Here is a 23,440-nt window from a genome sequence, read left to right on the forward strand (position 1 = left end):
GGTGTGACTAAGGTCTAAAAGGGCTATAATGTTTTGTTTATTATTAGAATTATTTTGAGTTCAGAAGTAGAATGGTGGTTGCTTATGTATGGTCTTTGGCACTTGTTAAAGAATTGAATACTCCATCTCGTGATTCAAAAAACCTTTATTTTCCTTCACAGTACTCAACTTTCTTCTTCACCCAATGCATGTCTTGCTTATAGAAACATCATTGGTCTTACTGACACAATTCTCAATACACTGTCATGAGATTTCTATTCTCAATACACTGTCTTGAGATTTCTATTCTCAGGACACCTGTTAAAGAATTGAATACTCCATCTCGTGATTCGAAAGACCTTTATTTTCCTTCACAGTACTCAACTTTTTTCTTCACCCAATGCATGTCTTGCTTATGGAAACATCATTGGTCTTGCTGACACAATTCTCAATACACTGTCCTGAGATTTTTATTCTCAATACACTGTCCTGAGATTTATATTCTGAGGACACCTGTTAAAGAATTGAATACTCCATCTTGTGATTCGAAAGACATTTATTTTCCTTCACAGTACTCAACTTTCTTCTTCACCCAATGCATGTCTTGCTTGTGGAAACATCATTGGTTTTACTGACACAATTCTCAATACACTGTCCTGAAATTTCTATTATCACTACTGTAGCTATTTTTCTTGGAAGCATGTTTTGGAACCTTGGCTCCAAAACGTAAGATCAAACAAGATACTTTGACACGTCAATCTCATTTGTTTTTTGTTTCCTCAAACATGAAATTTTCCCATCAATTATTGTACTGAAAAGCAATAAGATATTTTCAATACCGTGGGCTACATGTATGTTGTTGTTCTCCTTCATATTAAGAATTCTAATGCAGTGGCGCCTCCACCTCCCTCAATCTTATTTTCCCAATTTTCAAACCCTAAAATTTCGTTGGTGGAAACTTAACCAAAGAAACCATTTTTTTTTAAAAAAAAACATGGGACCAAATTGATTGTGTTTATAAATCACTATATTAAATTAAATATTACCCCAAATCTATGAAACAAAAATGTAAATTATACATAAATTATTTTTTGTCAAGTAACTTATTTTTTTTTTTAAATTAATTATTCAACTATATTGGAAATAACTTACATAATTTTAATACATCAAAGTTAAAAAAAAATACATCATATTTGTTTATTATTTTGTATAAAAATAAATGATAAATTTGTAATTTTGCATTTTACATGTTTATAAAAAATCAAAATACTCTCATAAACCCTAAACCCTAATCAAAATACTTAAAGACTTTAATAAATTTTATTAAAAAATTCACTTTAAGTCTAAATCAAATTACATCACTTTCTTGGCACTTTTTTTTCTTAAATTCTTACATTCACTCCTCAAATTTCTTACATTTCCCATCCTCAATTCAAACTCAAGTTAAAAACATTTCAAAGATAAGAAAAAAAAACATTTAAATTCACCTTTCATTCCACTCTTGAGAGCAAATCGTGAAACAAAGAGTGAGTCTTGGAGACAGCGAGGCTGTCGAAAGTCCAAACCCGTTACTGGTAAGACTTACCGCCCTCTTTTTCTATGTGCTGTTCTTCCCTCAGTTTCATTTCTTTTATTTTTCTCTCTCCTTTTTTTAAAATCTTTTTACCCGTTTAGATCTCTTTATCAATCCTACCCTTCACAAACCCCTATTTCAATTCTACTCACTCCCAACCGTTTCCATAGCAAAGGTACTTCTCTCTCTCTCCTCTTTTTATTTTGTTTTGTCTTTTCATTTTCTTGTTAAATTTCTTTCTCCTATTTATAGACCCATTTTAACAAGAAATAAAAAAACTGTACTTTTTCACTAATTTGTCTGTGAAGTCATAGGACCATTATCTTTGTTGTGTAATTTTGGTGGTGACGCTGTCTTACTGTAAGGAAATGTGGTAGCTGCTAGGTTTCCGAATAAATTGCAATGGGTAGTGGAGCTCGTGAAACGAATCGTTTAACAAATGGGGAAGCTGAGAACAGTCTTCACAAACAGGTTTCTCCTGCTCCTGCTGCACTCGACAACTCGCTTTCTGATGCCAGTAATGCAGTTACCGACCCTGATGTTGTATGTGTCTGTTCTATTGTGTACCAGTATTTTTATGAAGTTTTTGTTATTGCTTCTTAGGACAGTGTATTTTACATTGAACATCTTGTGCTTTGTGTGACTGACTGTCGTTTGTTTAGCCTGCTAAGAGGGCCAGGCTGCAGAAGGAATTGACCTTTCAGGATATGTATCAAAATGATGGCGTGTTTGACGAGGATGACGAGGATGACAGTGATTGGGAGCCGTTTCAGTTACCCAAGTGTGTGGAATTTGAAATAAAAAAGTGGTGCTGCAGAAATTGTACTATGACTAACTTGGATTGCTATGACTGTTGCGATGTATGTTTACGATTTACCTTTCTTTTGTATCTTATGCCATTCCTTGTCATGAGTTTCTTTCTGATGTGTAGGAATGTGTTTGATTTGATGATAAACTATAAACTAGTCGTCCTATCAATGCTACGGATCACTCTGTCTTGGTGAATAATTTAGTGTTATCTTCTACATGCAGATATGTGGGGAGCACAGGGAGTCTAAAATCCTCAGCCATGGGTTTTTTGCATCTCCTTTAGCTCAAGACGAGGATCTGATTGAAGTCCATGGAGATGTAAAAGGACTGAAAGGTGTATATGCATACTTGGCTAATAAGTCTGTGATGATTATAATTGAATCCAAATGTTGTTTGCTCTATATGTTGCTTTGGTACCATAAATAATGTTGATTTGGCAAGGAATCTTGTCGAGCTGTCCTTTTTCAATTTTGTTTATGATTTCCTTTATGGCCGGTCATTATAAGCTGTCATAGCCAAGTGTTTTATTATTACTTTTGAAACTTCATCTGCTGTCATTATTTGTAATCATTTAGCTTTGGGAACCTTGGGTTAAATCAATAGCACTCGCAAAAAATATATGTTATTAAGAAAAGACTGAATTGATTATAATATTTAAAAAAAACCTTTATATAGGAAGAACCTATAGATCATAGATGAAAACATATGGTTGGTTTCCCTTAGCTATACCTGGCCCTGCCTGTTCAAGGTAATGTGAAGAAAAGGATGCTGAAAGACATAAAATAAAATTAACATAAGACACTAATTGAATTTAAAGTCATAACCTTTTGTTAGTATTATTGAAAACATTAATTCAAGAACAAAATTATAGTTTATGAAAATCTGCACTACAGTTTCTAGTTTAATTCTTTATCTTTTTCGTAGGTTTTAAAAATAGAGATGTGTGTAGGAAACCCAAAGTCCTAGGGAGCTTGGTGTACGAATGGAGTGTCTATGACAAAATAAATTTATACAGGCTGGGTATCAGTATTATAAACTCACAATAAGGGTGATATTTCTAACTAGAACGGTTGTTTCTGTAGATTTACCTAATGGCATGAAGTGGTAGTCTGTCATTCTAATTTATAAGTCCATATTTTGATTCTTATGATATGATTATTTTATATGGTTGTACGAGTTTTCCCAGTCTAATGTGATATTAAGCTCCAAATTTATTTAAGTTTGATCTATATCTCTGTAGATGTTGGCTCACAGGAATCAGTGGCAAATAGTTCTACGGCAATTGGCTTTGATGAGAGAATGTTGTTGCATGCAGAAGTATGGTTCAGCTTATATTTTATTTCCTTTTTTACCCCATTTCAAAATGGATGCTAAGCTTTATTTGTAACCTACTAGCTCATATAGATCGTGTCAATTTGGTTTACTATCCAATAAAAAAGGCATACAAATTATTTTATTTTCAACAAACTCCAGTGCTTCCATGTTTTATGTTCTGAATACGTCAAACTGGAAGAGAGGATTTTCAGTGCTCATCCTACTCTAGGAATGTTATAGACAAATGTATTTGTGTTGTGACACTGCAAACTTACGGTGATACTATGTTGAAGTAGGGCCTTTTTCTTTCCAAGGATCTACTTTCATATTTTGAAAACATTTAATTGCTGTTAATATGTATTTTTAATTATATGTGCAGTATTATTTGTGTCCTTTTTAATGCTGCCTACTGTTTTCCGATTTAGTTAAAAACTTCAAGTACACTCATATGTTCTTCTCATATTACATACAATCTTTTAAATTTGTATATGATCTGTTTCTAGTAAGCTTTTACATGTTTCAAGATTACACTGCTTCCATTTTAGTTTTAATCATTCTGAATTGCTTTGAAAAATGTTTCTACTTCCTTTTCTATTGAAGTGGTATATTGTATTCATATCTTGATAGCTTTAGGGTTTGTCTGGACGAGGTTCTCCATTAGTTCTTCTAGGAGAGAAAAATAAGAAGAAAAAAAATGAAATTAACTTCTCTGTAAGCTAAAATTAGTATGTGCATGAGTTAAAAAAATGAAAGTTTAGATAAACTAAATGAGAGAGTTTCTACTAATTAGCTATGTATAAGCTAGTTTTAGCTTATGAAGAAGTTAATTTTAATTTTTCCTCTTATTTTTCACTTCTAAAAGAAGCTAATGGAGACGTTGGTATAAACAAGCCCTTAGAAAACATTGATTCTAGTGTCTGAATTTATGCTATTAATGTGTTCTATATACAAGTGCGTCATTGATTTCTTATTATGCACATATAATGTCAGGAAAGGGCTCCTCCACTTAGTTTCTATTTTTTCTTTTGGTAATTGATGGACTGCAAATCACTTTGTATATAAGATAAATACGTTGTTGTCAACACATTTGGTGTGCAGCATCTCTTCCTCTCCTTAGTTCTCTGTCTATTCCTGCACTATTCATAATCATCTACTTAGAATTGCAAGGGTTTGTTTATCTATGGCAGGCAACACAAACCATATCTGATTAAGAGTAGGGGAAGTAAGAGGGAAAACAATTTCTGGGACAAATACTCCTATCAGACAATAATTTTGCTTGCTTAATGAAGATTATGCACCCTTCAATGAAAATTCTATTCATCTGCTATTTAAACAATTATCTGAATCTTCATCATGGAAACTGTCGTACTGAAATCTATGGTCTACAGACTGCAATGCCGTGTGCAAAAGTTTCAGCACTGTAGGATTATTATTATTGTATTTTGGCAATACTATTGTGTCTTATTGTTAAAATAGGTATTAAATATAGGTAGAAAGTAGTTGTATTGAAAAACTGCTATATGCTGTACGTATGAGCTGTATTTATTTTTGTACCTAGGACTCTAGTTTTGATCTTTGCTCTTCCCTCTACGCATTATAATTCTATCAATATAAATATATAAATATGAGAACATATGAGGGGAGTGATCAAGCACTCTCAAATATAGTCTCTTTTATTTATCTCAACTCTCTTAATTGTGATGATTGCAGGTGGTTTTTATACTTCGTAATGCGTGTCTGTTTCTGTGATAATATTTTGTTTGGTGTTTTTTGGGTTATTCGTAGGTTGAAAAGAAATCACCTCCACATCCTGAGAGGCCAGATCGTCTTCAAGCCATTGCTGCTAGTCTTGCTAGAGCCGGTATTTATCTATTCTAAATATTTGCTGCAATCATTCATTTTTCTTGATCAACAATATTTACAGTTTAGTACTCCCACTGATTTCATTTCAATTTATTCTTGTATTTGATAGTGTTGTTGATCATCATGCAGGCATATTTCCTGGAAAATGCTATTCAATTCCTTCTAGGGAAATCACACCAGAAGAACTTATTACGGTAATGGATCTTTAATGAATATGTTCATGGGCACATACATTTACTTTTTTAACAAAGAATATGTGACTAGGGCTGCAAACAAATGCTGGTAATGGATTTCTATGTATCTTTGATGAATATGTACATGGGCACATACATGTGTATTGCCTATGCAATTACTTTTTTAATGAAGAATATGTGAGATACACTAGGGCTGCAAACAAATGCTGTTCAATTACTAGACATAATTGTTAATGGTATATGCTTACTATTGTTTGATAGGGTGTATTAATGGATAAACTTTGTATTCAAACATAATATATGGCTCCTTGCCCCTCCATTTCCTTTATCAGTTTATCTAAGAAGTAACTCTTGAATCTTTACCCAATCTTATCCTTTACGGTATTGGAATTGAAGGTTCATTCTTTGGAGCATATTGAGTCTGTGGAGGTTACAACTGAATCACTCTCTAGGTGCATTAATCTCTCTGTTTCTCTCTAATGCATATTTTGTTTCTTTATTTTTTGCTTTGATGTTGATGTCATTTTAGAGTGATAACTAACACTCTGTACTTTTGCTTAAAATTTTTTGTCAACTATAAAATCGTGAGTGAGACTCATTAAATAAGAAGTGGGACCCACAACATTGTGTTCCCTAATAAATTTCAGTGGATAGTAGTATGCTAGAAGACTTTGTTAGCATTTCTCTTTTTTAATACAAGTACTCTAGTTGGTCCTCTTTGGTGATTTTTATCCCTAAGCAGAAATCTCCTCTATCATGTACCATTACTTGGACCCTGTTCCTGTAATTGGAATAATAAATAATTTATGATTCCATTCAATCCTTTAGTGTAAAGATGCTTAATGCTTTTTGAACTATGTTGACAGGATTCATTATGATTAACGTCTCTATGTGATTGCAGTTATTTCACTCCAGACACATATGCCAATCAGCATTCAGCACTTGCTGCTAGGTTGGCCGCTGGATTATGTGCTGATCTGGCATCAGCAATTGTTTCTGGACGTGCCAAAAATGGATTTGCCTTGGTGTGAACCATTGAGTTGCCTCTGATAACTACCGTCATTAGTTGCTATTAAAGGTAGGTATAAATTACTTATTAACTTTATTTTTGTTCTATAAATCAGGTTAGGCCTCCTGGTCATCATGCTGGTGTAAGACAGGCAATGGGGTTCTGCCTTCACAATAATGCTGCTGTGGCAGCATTGGCTGCTCAAGCTGCAGGGGCTAAGAGGGTGCTAATTTTAGATTGGGTAATGTTGCCACTCATGCCTTTATGAAGTTATGTGTTTTTCCAAAATCCGTTTTGAATGGGGCCTAATTGTTATTAAATGAAGAGTTGATTGAGCTTCATGATTATTAATTTACTACAGGACGTTCATCATGGAAATGGAACACAAGAAATATTTGAACAGAACAAATCGGTGAGCTGTTTAATATTAAATTCTGTTTTCTTTTTCCACCACTTTTGTGGATGAAATTTAGCTATGTGCTAATCTTACTCTTTTTCTTTTTTGATCTTTTAAAGGCACTAAGCCAATAACCTTTTCATGATTTTACTGGTGCTAACTAGTTTTTTTCTTACCTGTAGGTCTTGTATATATCATTGCATAGACATGAGGGTGGAAAGTTTTATCCTGGTACTGGAGCTGCTGAAGAGGTACATGACTGCCGGCAAATTTTCAAATTAAACTGATGCTGCTGGCCAACTTAGCCAGGTGCTTTTTGGTCTGGTAGTGGGAATATTTTCTTTCATGGTAAAGAGTTTTTTAATAATAAACCAAAATAGATGAAGATAAGTATTGCATTGAGTGATGTAACTTTGCTAATCTCAATGAAATTAGAATCTAGACTGAGTATTTTGACTTTGTCATGCTCCTGCAGATATATAGATTTGAATTGGTTTTATCGAGTTCAGCATATTTTCCATTGTAAAATTTTTGAAGATCATCTGGGAATGTGCCTTTTCTTTAGTAATGTTGATATTTTATGGATGTTATTGCTGTGTGCTTTTGATCAAGTGGTTTTTTAGCGTGCCTCTGTATTGTTCTGTGCGCTTGGTTGCAGCATATTTTTACTTGGGTGTAAAATGCCTATATAAAATTCCTCATTTAAATCCATTTAAATTTTCAGGTAGGCAGTATGGGCGCTGAAGGGTACTGTGTGAATATTCCATGGAGCCGAGGAGGAGTTGGTGACAATGACTACAATTTTGCATTTCAGCATGTTGTTCTTCCTATAGGTTAGCATACATTGTGTGATATTGGAATTTATTTCATTTGATTTTTGGAATATGGATTGATTAATAATTTCAGAACAGCGCCTCTTAGAATATCTTGGAAAATGGTGGATGACATCAAGTATCAGTTATGTTAATATAATAATAATTAATGTACTGGAACCTATTTGGTAAGCGTTATATCAATATTTGAACTATTTGTTAATAGGTTATATGTGATCAATAATATGCTTTTGGTTATGATCTAATTTGCCTGGTATGCTGCTGTGGAAGATTGATTCTTGTTGGTAACTGGAATGGATTTTAAAGTTACTTAGGAATGAGAATAATATTAGCTTGTAGCATTCGTGTATCTTAAGAAGTGGCATTGTAGAATATGATATTCTAATCTTCCCACCCTCCGGGGTTGTATCTTTTAAAATATACAATATTCTCTAAAACATTAATAATGAATTGCGTTTCTTTTCAGCTTCTGAGTTTAATCCAGATTTTACCATAGTATCTGCTGGATTTGATGCTGCAAGAGGTGATCCCCTAGGATGTTGCGATGTAAGAGTTTTACTAACACAATCTTTATTTTTTATTTTTTAAATTTTATGAATTTATTAACTGGATTAGAATCACTCGCTGGACTGTGCAATAAATTACATAAAATTGCCGTATAAAAAACTTTAAACCTGTTTTACTGTTTGATGATGGGTTAAAAAATTTTCTATACTTAATTAAATTAACCAATTTTGACTATAGTAAATCAGTATTTTATGAGGTATACAATGAAACTTTCATCAATGATGCAGATTACTCCCTCTGGCTATGCACACATGACGCATATGTTGAATGGCCTCTCTGGTGGAAAATTGCTTGTTATTCTTGAGGGGGGGTATGTAGTTCACGCCTTTCATACTTATTGTATTGGGCTCTATTCTAGTTGATTTACATACATTTTACTGCAGCTATAATCTTCGATCTATATCATCTTCTGCAACTGCAGTAATCAAGGTGAATTCTCTTGCCCTTCTTCATGATCTGTAGTGATATCCCTGTTTGGGTTGTGCCTCCTCTTTCATTAATTTTATTGCACCCTTCAGGATGAAGGGTGGTGTATTTGGCTGGTCATTCTTAATTTCTAATGGATGTATTCAATCTGTTGCATGGTTGTGACATGTGAGACTGATATATCATAGCTTATTTCTCCTTGATATATTTTGATTTCTTACTTGGGTTCAACTGGAACAGGTATTACTGGGTGAGAGTCCTGGATGTGAACTGGAAAATAGTTTCCCTTCCAAAGCTGGCCTGGTAACCGTTCTGGAAGTCCTCAAAATTCAGATGAAGTTTTGGCCTTCCCTGGGTCCGATTTTTGTGAATTTGGAGTCACAATGGCGGATGTACTGTTTTGAAAAAAAAAGTAAGGAACTTTCTTTGGTTTATTTATTGAATTTCACAACCTTATTTCTTTTGGATCTTGTTTTATTTTTTTATATATTTGGACTAGTTGGGCATTGATGGGATTTACTTGTGGGGATGGGGGAGTATCTCATTGTCTGCTCTACTAATATACTGTGCGCCCTGGCAGAGTTTAGAATTGAATATTTTTAGAGAAGCATCTATTCTAAATTGGTGATTATTATTATTATTATTAATGTTTTGTAGGAAAACAGATTAAGAAACGACGCCGACTTCTGGTTCCAATGTGGTGGAGGTGGGGACGAAAAAGTTCCTTGTTCTATTTCATGAACGGCCATCTTCATGAAAAATCAAAGTGATTATGCTGAGGTGATGATTTTTGTAAGCACAGGAAATGCGTAGTAGTTATCAGGGTGTTTGTATATTCTATCTTAGTGACATCTTTGATCGAGCAAAGTGCGGAAGGGTGAGATGAATCCCAAAAAAAGAGGGAGAGTGCAAGTGTAGAGGATAAAATTTCCCAGTTCCTTATTTGAACATTGAATTTTGATAGTTACCAAATGGGAATGATGAGAATTAACATTTTCTGATTCAACTAAAAAAACTCATGGTAAAAACTGAAAAACTAACGATAAAAACTGAAATATATGTGGTGGTCGGTCTCATCCTTTATTTTCATTGTCTGTTTAAAATCTTAGAAATTCTGAACTTGTTTGTATGATAGCCAATATTTGCCATTTATGTTTTCGTCCTATGTTTTGTTGGCTTCAATAGAAGTATAGTTGATAACCGGATCTATTTTAACTTGGGTTAATGCTTCAATCTTGAGGCCTTCTATTTTTGGTTATTTATATAGCCATCTAAGTAAAGAGATCTTCATCCAGTGATTCATATTGTCTAGAGAAGCATAACCTTCACTTTGAACGTTTCATTTTTCAACTGGGTTTGGGCTTGAAAATGAATGTTCTGCTTGAAATTTTGGGTTGGGACAATGGGAAATCTGGTTCAATTCGTCTTTTGCACTCTCCTATCTCAGGTGCAATAGGAAAACAAAGGTTCCGGTAGTTGTGACATCTTAGGTGTTAAGTTGTATTGGGTCGTTGTGAACTTGATACTGTTTCGGAACAGCTGCAGTGGAAGCAAACAAATTGTTGTCTATCTTGTTTGACACCTATTTGATGAAGTGAACTTTATTAAGCTGTATATGTGGATCTTGTCCGAAATAATTTGGGATTCCAGTTCAGGATTCCTTGTCTAATTTGCATTGAACAAGAAGATGGAGATGGAATGGAAGTAATAGCAAACATAGACGTAGACATAAAGCCATTAATTCCTCCCTCCCCAGAATTCACATACATTCATTGTGTTTGAGTTATTATGAATTCACATACATTGTACGTGTTAGTTAAATATGTTTTTGGTCTCTGTATTATAATGTGTTAAAAAAATTATTAAAATAAATTCTTGTGAATTGTATTATAAATAGTTTTCTTACAACAGAACTCAAGAGGTCTAGATCTTGAATTAGGGATTAAGTTCTAGATCTTGAATTAGGGACGATAATATCGCGTAATTGTAGAAGGGTGAAAATCATATTTATGAATTTAAATTCTTTTCATAAGGTCAACTCACTTATTTACTTTTAATCAATTTTGTGCTGTGAAGGATTTTTCTTCAAAATTTACTACTTCAGATGTAGTTATGTTTGTGATGTTAGAACTGTTGCTGGGTGAAGATTTTTTGTATATTTAATTAAATTATACACCAGAAATCCGCTTAGAATAAGTGATAAATTGCATGGTTATATTAGAAGTAGAAGAGTTGTTGATATCAATCTGCATGTTTGAGTTGTTTCCACAGTGGCTCTGTATTAGCCTTTCTATTAATCTACAATTGCAATAGTTTAATCATTAAAAAGCAGAATAAATAATAAATTCAAAGCAAACAAAAATAAATGTGATTTCTCTCCTCCACACTTATCTATGTTTAGATGGAGAGAGAAAAAATAATAGGGGAGAGAAGATTTTTTTTCAGAAGTTCGAACTACTTTTTTTGGTTGAGAAAAAAATTTGAGAAGAAAGAGATTTTTAAGAAATATTTCCACCTTTTCTGATAAAGTTAGAACTATCATAATCCTCACCATAAAAAAATCATAACAAACAAGACCTTTTTAAGTCTAATCTACGAAGAAAACTTTCACTAAATGACTTAGTCTAACCATCTTGAAAATGTCTCCAGTTTTAATAAGATTGTCTTTTTGTACCAAGATCAATGATAAATAATAGTTAGCATACTTCTTATAATTATTTGCACTAAAATAAGAAAAAGAAAACAAAAAGAAAAGATAATATGAAATAATACATTTAATTATTGTTCTAAAATTTTAATTTTTGGCTACCATATATCTTTAAATAAATATCACAAATTACATAATTAATTTTTTTTAAATAGTCTTAAAATTAGGATAATTTTAAAGTTCTATTATTGTTTTTAATATTTTTGACTAATGAAAATGGATAATATAAATGGATTTACGTTATAATTTGGATGAACTATATACAAAGAAACGATGTTTGATGAGAGAGAGAGAGAGATGGTATAAGGGGTCCATAATAGGATGAATTTGAATAAAATGGTGGTGAGTAAGTAAAATAAATGGGCAAAAAATATCAAGTTAATACCTTAGAAGCTCAAATACAATCTAAGTAACATTTCATAAAAAATGTTAGAAGTTAGTAACACAAATTACCTTATCAAATAATTATATGATATAGCAAACTTTTAACTTAGTTAAACAGAATAAAAATTAGCTTGTTTTACAGAAGAATTACGGTGCTTCAAATATAATTCAATGGTCTGATAAAGCAAAATATCTTTAATACATAGCAAAGATACAAAATACATTATTAGTAATAGAAACATTAAAAATAAAACCCCCAAATTTAATACTTATTTTTTTTATCAGCAATAACAAATAAATAATTGGAACTTAAATGCTTAATTAAATAACGAATTAGAAGTTTTTATATTTACTTCTGAACTGTGTTAGTGAATTGCATGTTCCTACCAATACTATCACAGTTTGCTCTTTGCCAACACAAATTCCCAGTCACTGTTCCATTCTCATTCATTTTCCTGCGTCTCTACCTTCTCCTTTTCCCTTTCTTTTGTCACCCAAAAACTTGAATAATAAGAAAACTGCCCAAAAATAAGAATTTCAAGGTTACAGAAATCTGTTTAAAGAATTTGTAGGTCACTGAAAGAGGGTGAAGAAGGGTATTGAGAAGCTTAATAACAAAGACAAGTTCATTTACTTCAAGTCCTTGCCTTGGTATTTTAAAGCCACTTCTATCACTGTATACACCACAAGGCAATTCTTAGCATTACATCCACCACCTCACAGGAACAGTGGCAAGATCAACTAACTCTATACTGGCATATAAACTAAGTAGTAAGTAGTAGTACCATTGGATTCATTCAGCAATTTCCTTGCTTAAACTAGAGTAGAACTTAAAAACACAATATTTATGACTTTCCACATAAAGGACTTTAATTCCATACTAAAAAGAGAAAAAAAAACTAACTACAAGTAACAAAAAAAGGGTTGTTATTGATGCATTGGTGGAGGTGCCATTGGGTAAGCAAGAGGAAGAACATAAGGTGGATGAGGATGAGCATGGGGGTGGGGATGGGGATGGGGATGAGGGTGGGGTCCAGGAGGAAGCATGACAGGAGTTCCAACTGCAGAGGCCATATGCCCTGGAGGAGCAGCCACAGGATGACCAACTGGTGTTCCATACATGCCTAAACCAGGTGGTATATGACCCTGGACTCTATGCTTCAGGGATTGTCCTACACCCATTGTACTTGAAGAAACTGTGCTACTATGCTGCCCTGTAATTGGTGCCTGACTACTAGCCACATCTCCATTGTTCACACTAGTTATATCATGGATACTAGACCTCCTTCTGTCCCTATTCATAGAATTCAACCTTATGAAGTACTTCTGTGCATGGCTTGCCACTTGTGTGGGAGTCCTAGATATCACAAAGTTCCTTGAAATGCTTCTCCAATCTCCTTTTCCAAACTTGTCTAGACCAAGTAAAAATAACCTGAAAAACAAAACAACCAGAAAACTTGTTAATTACCTCTTAACTGGATTCCCATATAAGCAAATTTGTACACATAGCTCACTGGAGTGAATTCTGCTTGAATCAGATAGAATTAATTTGACTGAATCAGATAGAATTAATTTGACTGAATCATATATGGAATAGATTAAGTAAGATGAATTAGTTACTATGAGAGTTGAAGAGTTATAGTAAATGTAATTGGAAAGTACCTGTGCTCCTCCTCAGTCCAGGGAATTCCTTTTCTCCTTTCTTGTTCTGATGACCTTGACAAGCCTCCTTTGCCACTACTGTGAGTGGTGGAGTCATGGCCTAATCCAGAAAAACCACTTCCATAATTACAATTTGATCTTTTATCTGAACTTGTGGCCTTGGAAGATCCATGGAAGTCCTTATTTGAAGATGTGGTTTCCTCATAAGCATAGTTGGGGAATGGTACGTGACCTGCCTCTATTGCACTTACATCCTCTACTAGAACCTGGTAATGCTGCTTCACTTCTTCCATGCTCTTGCTGGGAACTGCTGAAGCAATTTTCTCCCATTGCTCTTTTGAGGCTTCCTCAATCCAATGCATAGCTATGGCATTCTCAAATGCTTTTTCTTCCTCATAGCTCCAAAGGGTTCCACTTGATGACATGGTGGCTCTTGGTTGGATTTGCAATTATGGTTCAGCTTTGGAGGATGGGAATGGTGAAATTGGTAGTAGATGGGTGTGTAAGTCATTTTTTGGTGTGTGGATTTTGTCTCTATTGAACAAAGTAGCAGAAGGGGTGCGCAGGATAAGGAGAAGAATCATAATGTGTGTAGGATACGAAGTAAAGTGGTATCAAACAATCCATTTCAAGAGGACCACACTCTGTAATTGAAGGGATGTGTTATTTGTCATCTTCATTCATATAATTTTTTTCCTGTTTGCATATTACTACACAAACAACTCTCTCTCTCTCTCTTTCTCAGTTACAGTGACCACAAAATGTAAGTCAGTATGTGTAATATATTTACACCTTACAAATATTACAATCATTTTTTTTATATCTTTTTGCTTAGTGTGCATATGCAGAAAAAAAGAAAGAATGTTGGAATGATTTTTAATTATCTAAAATGAAAATAGCATAAAAATGGTGTAAATTTTTGAATGTGTAACTGCATTTTTCTGAATAAGTATATAGTAGGCCCAGTAGAATTTTCCGTAATACAACCATAATAAAATGGAATCTCGACCATGCCAATGAATAGACCTCTGGGCATAAAGACAAGTTCATTAAGGTATGGCTTCTTTTTCCCTTGTTATTCAATCATTTAAGCAGAACTTGTGATTTTCCAACACGTCTAAATTTTTCTTGTCACTTGTTCCTATTTAATTACCCTTTTGAATTAAATTAACACTGTTTTTGGTTGGTTTATCTGACACCACTGCATATATTAAAACAATTATAGGAGACAGGAGTATACGTTTCAACCTAGAATTCTCCATCAAAAAGGGTTTTTACCAGAGTTTTGAAATTGAAATAAAATATGATATCATGCTGCCCTAATGGAAGGTTCACAAATACATGACACATGCCAGTACACCCAACAGAATTATAGTATTTGTCTGATTGAAAGAGAGAAAAGAAGAGACGTGGCGAATTTTCAACGTCTGCTGTGGGATAATATGAACCACATTTGTTAGTTTCCTTTTCTCAAAGAGCTATTCATTCATTCACATTATGAGAACTAGAACAATACCATCCACATCCACGCACTCATTTTATAAAGTGAACGCTTTTCACATCAAAATATATCATCTATAGTTTCAAGTTGCAGCTGGGAATAGTACAATACAGCGTCAAGTTGCACCATATCAACCCAAACTTCTACAACACTATTCTCCCCTTATCCCACTTTTCCATAACGGGAATTTTTAATTTTTATAGAATCCTCCTTCATCTTCTATGTGTTTGATTAAAGTTGTCGTTCTATCAATTATCTTGCAATTTTATATAAACATCAAATTAGGGAATTGATGCACATAGAAAAAAAATCAGAGATTTTAGTTTGTAATTTCCCTTTAGCGTGTAACTTAGAAGTGACATCCTTCAGATACGTCTAAAAGGAGCACAATTTTAGGGCAAGCAACAAAACATTTGCTCATGATTAAGACCTGCTGATGTTACCATATAACTACTCACTTAGCATATAAGTATCTCACTTCTCTGGTATAATAAAACTTTTACCACATATTGTTTCCAGAGGCAGAGCTCAGTTAGTTATCTATGAGAATGTTCTAAAAGATTGGTCTTGTATATATTTAATACGTCCATTGTTATCAGTTGAACAATTTTATAATTTCGTACAATTAAGTTCAATCAGTTTCTACGACTTTTTGTTTTTTTTATATTTTTTTTCAATTAGTTTCTACATATATTTAATATTCTCATGTTCAAACTTTTACTTCTTTACTTCAATAAAACATGTTATATTCACATTGTGGATATTATCCAGAGAAAATTCATACTGGATCTGTGTTGAGTATGAAAACTTGTCCCACTAATATCAGTCATGATATCACAAATGAAATTAACTATTAACATTATGGACTGTAGGACAAAAAAATTAGTTGAGTAAAATAGCATATATATTAGAAGTTTAGATTTTCACTCATTTTTATTTCCAGTGAGGTAAACAAATTTTTTTTTTTTACTTCTAAGGGAAGCACCATTCCCCCTCTAAAATTGGTAGGTTCCACTGAGTTGCGTTTGGTAGAGGGTTGTGATTTTGGTTGGAGCTCGTGACCCTAAAATGGTAAGCATAAACTAAATGCGGTGCAACCAACCTTGACCGATGGACAAAGTGTCCACATCCTAAAAATTTCATGTACCACTGAGCTTCAGCTTTCTTTTCATGAACATATGAATCAGAGTCCTAATCCTTAGTCACGCCATATAATTACAATAGGATGTAGCAAATTCAGCATTGAAGTGACAAGTAGATGCCATGGTTGACACATGTTATAATAATCATAATTAATAATTATGATGATAATAATCATCATAATAAATCATTCTTATCATTATCACTCTATACTGGACTGAAACTCTTATTGGTTCACATTATTTTTTGGACAATCTTTAAAATATAAAATAAAATCAAAGTCAGTTTTTTAATCATTAAAAACAGAAAAAGTGCTCTCAGATTACACAGGCATCAACTTCCAACTTTAGACTCAACTCAGTTTTTTTCTACTACACAGTCCTTGTTCTATTTGATCTAATATTACTATTTATTGTTTCAGACGTACATGGTGAAACTTCATACTTGATAATATGTCTAAGTATGTCCAATGGTTAAGTTTTCAAAGGGGGAGAGTTAGACAGATTCCACCTTGATAAGCTTTTAAAAGTGTCAAAGCATTTCTCAGAAAGTGCCTAATCAGACATAAATTCTGCACATTATACTTGCCGCAGTATTATTAATATCATTGTATCAATATTGTGTTGCTAAATAAATAATGTTGCAAAGTAACTTGCAAATAACAATTTGAAACTGCCAGTGCAAGATACCATCCATGTAAATGAATCTTGACAAGTTTAGAGACAATCCATTGTATATATTTGAGAGTTTTGGAATTGAAGAGAGCGTGGAATAATTTACAGAAGTGAATAACCGAAGGCTACAATGAACTGAATAATTTACAGTATGGTCGTTCATAATTGAAACAATATGAAGCCACAATTATCACCGACAAAGGAAAACATACAACTTGGCAAGTTTCAAATAAATCATTTTCCATTTGTTTGTCAAGAGCCAAGTTCATATGTCTGCTTCTTGAAGGGGATTTGATCAATCAAATTGCGGTAACCGCACAGCTGTTTATTTGAAGAAAAGTGATAATCAGCAAAAATGTTCTATTGAACGATTTGCTTGCTCACAAAGGAATTCGGGATGTCTGCAAAAAAGTCTTACCCTTTGATGTGTCAAAGGTTACAGAAGTTCCCTCAGACAGAGGCAATGACTTCAAGGGTGTCTTTCAGAACCCCAAGAATACATGTCCCCAGCTTTTTCGATGGGATGCCCTGTCAATTCAATTCACAATACGTTGGAGAAGGGATGCCCTTTCTGGATTTGAAAGCATGAGTTGTTGCATGTCTTTTGTAAGCGCATTGAAAACTGCTTGAAGATCTCTCATTAGTTTCTCATAAGTTGCAGTAGAATCAATACCTCCATTTCCAGGTTGCTGCAACTGATAATTGCATTTGATTGAGATATAAAAGCACTTTGTATGTTTGATCTACAGCTAAAACAATCCTATGTTTTACGCATATAATATCCTGCACCACAGTATGCAATAAATAATAATGTGCTTGAGGCTAGTAATGGCGTGCCTAACCTATGAAGAAAAAAAAATGTAAGTTTTCTTGAGTTTTTTGAAGGAAAATACAGGAGAGATCTTTGTACATGGACCACAAGTCAACTGCATAACTGAATTTGACAACACAATCCAAAAACCTTAAGACAATAAGTTTGTTGATTTTTCTTACTTATATAATGTTTAACTTGCCTATTTCTACATAATGTTAGACTCCAAACTCACTTGAACTCTAACAATCTCTCCCTCAAACATGAGGTTTTTTCACATAACGTCGAAACTCATACTCGAACTCCAACAATATTTGATGCATAATATTTTCTTTTTGACAAACTAAATAAGTGACACAAACAACAAACATTGTCGTGGATGACTGCTTCCCCGGAATCTCCAAGATAAAATAAGACATATTTAGTTTTCATAACTTCTGTGTTGAGAATGGTCTTGGTATATTCAATTTGATCATTTACCTCGTTGGATCCAAAACTACAAATAAGTTGCTGGTAGAAAAAGGGTTCAAGTTCTAATAAAACACTACCAAAACTTGTGACATAATACATTAGATTAGATACTTACTCTTTAGCAAATAAAAATATCAATTAAAATAAATGTAGACGTCTATTCATGTGGGGAAAGTACCAAAAGAAAGGAACAGTTGGTTATAAACAAAACTGGAGGACCCTAAGAGGGTAGGTTATCACCTGTAATTCTCTATGTAAAAGTTTCTCTATAACATTGAAGGAATCCACAATTTCCAACTCAGACATTTTAGATACAAGCTGTCTTATATCAGTTTTCATTCTTGCATGCCTCCACAATCTATCTTGTTCCCGTTCAGCTACAGCACGCCTCCTCTGAAACCAAGGCATGAAGTTGGGTCCATTCAGGAACCGCCTGATAAGAACATTCATACGAACCATAGAGACCAAAAATCTAATAAGTGAAGTCTGAGGAACTAACATTTTAGTGGAAGGTCACTCTGTAAAAGACTATTAATACTAAGAGGTAGGTAGAAAAAGATAATAAAAAAAATATTGCAAATAAAATTCATTACTTGTAGAAGTTGAGCCAGTTAGACTTCATTCTCTTCAAAATGAACTTCCCTGGACCTCTGGTTGATAAACTTGAAAGAAATTCATCAGCACTATATCGAGGCAAAGAAGGAGGATCAACATAAGGAGAAGATCCTTCCAATGGAGCTGTAATCCTAAAATATGGACCAAAAGGGGCCAAAAAATTAGTTGTCAGCTCCAAGAAATGTCGCCGTAATATCTCATTGTTAACAACTGACATTGATTCCTCAACTCTTGGTGACATGCCAGCATCTACGAGCCTATTTAAAATAGAGGTGTCGGGCTTTGTTGTGGCAGAATATGTAGTCCAAATGGCTTCTTTATGTTCTGTCAAGAGACAAAGAGGACCATCTTTCCGTAGCTTGATTGCATTCAATAAACTCGAAGGAGAAAACTTCTGTAGGGAGAGTTGTTGAAGCCCACCATCAGGTCTACTAGAAACTCTGCCAGTAGAAGACCTAATTGAAAGGGCAACCCTATTTGAACTAGGATGGAGACTTCCAACTGAAACAATGTGGGGGATGTTACGGAGAGCCTTAAGGAAGAAAAGATTTGTCACCCCCAAAACCATCGGGGGAAAGGTTTCCCCTTCCCGAATCGAGTTCAAGTGTGAAAACTCAGGATTATGAATGGTAAAATAAGGCCTGAAGTCAACACTGCAAAGTAATGGTGCAATCAAACTCACAAGACTGGCAACGGCCTCACAACACTGGGAAGGGGTTGGTGCAATGATAAGAATTGGTTCACCAATGACTAACAACTCCCATAACAACCAAAGCTGCAATAAAATGCCACGGAAAGCACCAAAAATATCTGCATCATGAAAAAGGCCCTGCGGAATAGACTGATTATTAGGAAGTAAAGGTGCCACAGGAGAAGCAGACTCCTCAAAAGATAATCCATTTTCCATGGGCAAGCTGTGTGCAGGTGGCAAGTTTACTTTAAGCATTTCATTCCCAACAGGAAGATCCATTAGCTTCCCAGGAACAGGAGCAGACCATGCTGAAACATAAGCAGCAATATGCTCCAGTGCTATCTTACCAATGTCAAAATACAAGGGACCTATAATTTGTAACAAAGGAATAAACACACTTGAATAAGGACTATGGGACAAAATGACCACAGAATTCTGCTCCCCTCCTCGCTTTAGCCTCTCATCGTGTCTCTGTCTATTAAAGACAAAACCATACATGTATTTAGAAACATTAACACTGCTTGTACTGGATAATTCTTTACCAACATTATTTTTATCTATGGATTTTGGAGAAAAGTCCTTGTCAACTTCAGTTATCTCAGGATGTGTGGCATTGATGGATTGAGATTTGAAGTGCCTACGAAATCGGAAAAAGAAGATACAATCATGAATGCTTGAGCGGTTTTGTTGCTGTGAAATAGAATCTGGAAACGAACTATATGCAATCTCCAGCTCCTCATCATTCGTAAGACAGCCAGGCGGATAACATACTTCTACAAGCTGGCCTTGTTCAAGATCAAACCTAATAGCACAAAAACCAACTATCCATCTCTTTAAAGACTCAGGATCAAGACTGGGAAGAAGCTCTTCTTTGACTTTAAAGGAAGGAGACCTACTCATATCCGATAAAAACACTAATAATGCATACTTTCATTGATCAAAATGCCATTAACACCACCTCTGGCAACTATTTCCAGCTAGAAAACCAGCAGCATCTTCATTGGTCAAAGAAGTTCAATTCAATTTTACAGATAACTCATAAGCCTGACAAACAAATACAAAGACACGCATTAAATTTGCTCATATATATGATTCGGTTTGGGGGATCAACAACAACAAAGAAGTATGAAGTGTGCCTCATCGCATAGAAGAAACCAAAAAAGAAAAATAGCACATAGCAACTATAACACGTGAAAGCTCTCCTCTGGAACACTGCAAATTCAGCAAGTCCAGCTCAAACAACCATGCTCAACTACTTGTGTTACTTTGACTAAGAACCAAACAAGTTTTCAGAACAAAAGCTTAAGCAGGATCTAGAATTACAGTTCCCTTCATTTCCTTGGCAATTAAAACTAGTAATCAAAATCACTGTATGAGTGCCACAACTTCAATTTCAACAAGATCCATCAAATGGGTACCTGAATATAGGAGTCAAGAACCAAAACGCAGTTCTAGCAGGAAACCATCTGGATCAGCAACAAAAGAAAACTAAATTGATCGAAAATCTCTCAGAAAATCAAACAAAGTTGGTAGCTTTAGGCCTCGTACTTGGTCCAAGTAGTAACTATGGCTCCAAATTCAACAACTTTCTGTGCTCACGGCAATGGGTATCCAAATCAATGAACTATGATAGAAAAAAATGAGTTCCTGAAGAGAAAGGAGATATCTGCAACAAATTTTTTATTTGTTGTTAAATATGTGGAAATAGTACTGAAAGTTGTGTACGTATTTGAAATTGAAAATACTCCTTCATCCAAATATCTGATTTTAAGATTAAATTATGAGTGAGAGGTTTCTCTGTTTCTGCGAACCGCAATTTGGAGTTGCAAGTTTGAAAGGCAAAATATAGTTTAAATATAAAAAAAAACTATATATTGAAAGAAGTTTTTATGCAGTAAATTAATGCAACAGAATCATTTGAAAAGTTTTTAGTACGTTTTTATAATTTATAAGTTATAATTTTATGTTTGAACTTATGAACTATAATTAAGTTAAATTAGTCTATTAGTCTCATAATTATTCCATTTTTCTAATAGTTCTCTTGTGTAGTATTTTTTTTTAAATTGAGTTCTTAGATAAGCAATTTTGTTATGAATTTTTGAAATCCTTAAAATTGTCACATTATATTTTTAATGATTTCAAAACTGCTACAAATTAATCTTTACATTTTTGTTTAAAAATATAATTAAAAACTAATTGAAGAATTTACTAAGTTAAATTTGTTCCGGTTAAAAAGTCTCGTTTAAGATTTAAGAAAACCTAATAATAAGAACATTAATTTGTAAAATTAAATATCCCATTCATCCATAAGCTAGGTAGATAATTAATAGTTGATTCAAGATGGTAATGACATAACACTTACAAAGACTTGTACAATAGTTAAGTCTAAGAGTTTTTTTTTTCTCACTTCCATCAATATAAAATTTTCATTTTCCAATCTTAAAACTTGTCGCATGGAAAAGTTCGAAAGTTAAAATGTGTCTTTTTAGATTATACTTTTTATATTAAAAAAGTTTTTAAATTGTGTAATTTATAAAATATTTTTAATTTTTAAATTATATAATTTAAAAGTCATTTTTACGTGAAAAAAAATTGGATTCAATAATTTAGAAGATTTGTTTATAAAAAAACTTTTAGAATGTGTGATTAGAAGTGTTTTTCAAATTATTTAATTTGAAAGTTATTTCTTTTATTAAAAAATATTTTTAGACTTAGAAAATTATTTTTTGAATTGTATAATCTGAAAGTAATTGTTAAGGATCGGAAGGATTTTCATTAAAATACATTGATTTTTTTTGTATTGTTAAGGATCAGAAGGATCTTCATTAAAATACATTGATTTTTTCTAAGCAGAAAAAGTATGAAAAGTAAAAAAGGTAAAACTAAAAGAAATTATAAGTGAAGAGATTTTTTTTAACAGCAATTACAACTAAAGAGCTAACATTAAAAGAAGATGAAAAAGAATAACATTTTCGTCTTTTACAATATTGCGGAGATGCACGAAGAAATATAAGCAAAATCATCTGCTTCTAAAAAAAATAATTGGAATTGGTTAATAATATAATAGTAGAAGTTTAAATTAATCGTAAAAGCTTTTTTAGACTACTAATTTCAATACATATTTAAACAATAGGTTTGAATTTGAAATTTAAATCATAAACGGATATACTTCAAACAAAAGTTCCTTAAATTTTCTCTTTTTCTTCAATTAAATGAATCAATTTATTCAACTCCTAAACATCATTTAGTTTTTCCCAAATTCAAATATTTTCTTCATTACGAGTTTGATATCTTATTGTAAAATAATAAACATTAATCAATTTTGTACTGAATACTCAAAAACTTTTAAATAACAAATAAAGAAGTTATATGTATAGGTCATGTTATTTTTAACTTAATATATTTATTATTAACATTATAAATTTGTTTCAATATTTAAATTTAACAAATAATAATTTTTTTTTAGATATTTTTCATCAATTACTCTTTTATAGTATTTATTTTTTCATTGTATCATTTTTTTAATTAGTGTTATTATTTACGAGGTTCGAACACTCCTCTTTAATGGTGTGTCCGTGCTGGACACGTATCGAACACCGATACTCGTATGACACTTGTAGGACACGTATGAGTGAAGTGTCCAATTTAAAAATATTTGTTATATTTCTAACAATTCTAGCACGAGTCTAACAAATTTTAAAAAATAAAAATCTATTAATTTTCTAAAAACTCAAAGTTATTGTATAAATTTTTATTATGATTATAAAAATAAAAAATAAATCATTTTGAACCAGCCATGAAAAACATGTTTCTGCTAAA

At 33.0% G+C, this 23,440-nt stretch overlaps 3 protein-coding genes across 13 annotated transcripts; 1 reads left to right on the top strand and 2 right to left on the bottom strand.

Moving 5' to 3' along the window:
- Positions 1-1,426: 1,426 nt before the first annotated feature.
- Positions 1,427-9,958, top strand: LOC137807645 (histone deacetylase 15). 4 transcript variants are annotated; one of them, XM_068608381.1, is made up of 19 exons: positions 1,427-1,553; positions 1,654-1,727; positions 1,918-2,095; positions 2,215-2,412; positions 2,585-2,696; positions 3,603-3,679; positions 5,462-5,537; positions 5,669-5,733; positions 6,130-6,185; positions 6,635-6,758; positions 6,858-6,983; positions 7,104-7,154; positions 7,322-7,390; positions 7,864-7,972; positions 8,439-8,518; positions 8,767-8,849; positions 8,923-8,968; positions 9,206-9,377; positions 9,623-9,958. In XM_068608381.1, the coding sequence occupies exons 3-19, from the start codon at positions 1,955-1,957 to the stop codon at positions 9,733-9,735; spliced, it is 1,698 nt and encodes a 565-aa protein (XP_068464482.1). In that variant the 5' UTR covers positions 1,427-1,553; positions 1,654-1,727; positions 1,918-1,954; the 3' UTR covers positions 9,736-9,958. The 4 variants fall into 4 exon arrangements, with proteins under 4 accessions (XP_068464482.1, XP_068464483.1, XP_068464480.1 ...); XM_068608382.1 differs by having other exon boundaries at positions 1,937-2,095; XM_068608379.1 differs by having other exon boundaries at positions 1,428-1,553; positions 1,930-2,095.
- A 2,697-nt stretch (positions 9,959-12,655) lies between these two features.
- On the bottom strand, positions 12,656-14,470 carry LOC137807646 (transcription factor SRM1-like). Its single transcript, XM_068608383.1, has 2 exons — positions 13,719-14,470; positions 12,656-13,488 (listed from the first exon to the last, which is right to left on the bottom strand). Exons 1-2 carry the CDS (start codon positions 14,141-14,143, stop codon positions 12,984-12,986), a joined length of 930 nt encoding a protein of 309 aa, XP_068464484.1. The 5' UTR covers positions 14,144-14,470; the 3' UTR covers positions 12,656-12,983.
- A 2,604-nt stretch (positions 14,471-17,074) lies between these two features.
- Positions 17,075-21,448, bottom strand: LOC137807647 (uncharacterized). Of its 8 annotated transcripts, XR_011080566.1 has the most exons (6): positions 21,170-21,412; positions 21,040-21,087; positions 18,909-20,665; positions 18,556-18,748; positions 17,452-17,728; positions 17,075-17,354 (listed from the first exon to the last, which is right to left on the bottom strand). XR_011080566.1 is itself a non-coding variant. In XM_068608385.1 (5 exons), the coding sequence occupies exons 3-5, from the start codon at positions 20,519-20,521 to the stop codon at positions 17,570-17,572; spliced, it is 1,965 nt and encodes a 654-aa protein (XP_068464486.1). In that variant the 5' UTR covers positions 20,522-20,665; positions 21,040-21,087; positions 21,170-21,412; the 3' UTR covers positions 17,075-17,569. The 8 variants fall into 8 exon arrangements, 3 of the variants coding, with proteins under 3 accessions (XP_068464486.1, XP_068464485.1, XP_068464487.1); XR_011080568.1 differs by having other exon boundaries at positions 18,556-18,708; positions 21,040-21,448; XR_011080565.1 differs by having other exon boundaries at positions 21,040-21,446.
- Between the last annotated feature and the right edge of the window lie 1,992 nt (positions 21,449-23,440).

The sequence above is a fragment of the Phaseolus vulgaris genome, chromosome 3, assembly GCF_000499845.2.
Source record: "Phaseolus vulgaris cultivar G19833 chromosome 3, P. vulgaris v2.0, whole genome shotgun sequence".
Taxonomy (NCBI): domain Eukaryota; kingdom Viridiplantae; phylum Streptophyta; class Magnoliopsida; order Fabales; family Fabaceae; genus Phaseolus; species Phaseolus vulgaris.

Excerpts from the sequence above, each read along its gene's own strand:
- LOC137807645 (XM_068608381.1), top strand. The coding sequence starts at position 1,955 with ATGGGTAGTGGAGCTCGTGAAACGAATCGTTTAACAAATGGGGAAGCT. Across the intron at positions 2,096-2,214 it reads CAGTTACCGACCCTGATGTT|CCTGCTAAGAGGGCCAGGCT; the intron begins GTATGTGTCTGT and ends TCGTTTGTTTAG. Across the intron at positions 7,973-8,438 it reads GCATGTTGTTCTTCCTATAG|CTTCTGAGTTTAATCCAGAT; the intron begins GTTAGCATACAT and ends GTTTCTTTTCAG.
- LOC137807646 (XM_068608383.1), bottom strand. The coding sequence starts at position 14,143 with ATGTCATCAAGTGGAACCCTTTGGAGCTATGAGGAAGAAAAAGCATTT. Across the intron at positions 13,489-13,718 it reads TGGACTGAGGAGGAGCACAG|GTTATTTTTACTTGGTCTAG; the intron begins GTACTTTCCAAT and ends TTTGTTTTTCAG.
- LOC137807647 (XM_068608384.1), bottom strand. The coding sequence starts at position 20,521 with ATGAGTAGGTCTCCTTCCTTTAAAGTCAAAGAAGAGCTTCTTCCCAGT. Across the intron at positions 18,749-18,908 it reads AACTGGCTCAACTTCTACAA|GCGGTTCCTGAATGGACCCA; the intron begins GTAATGAATTTT and ends TGTTCTTATCAG. Across the intron at positions 17,729-18,555 it reads TTTTACATAGAGAATTACAG|TTGCAGCAACCTGGAAATGG; the intron begins GTGATAACCTAC and ends TGCAATTATCAG.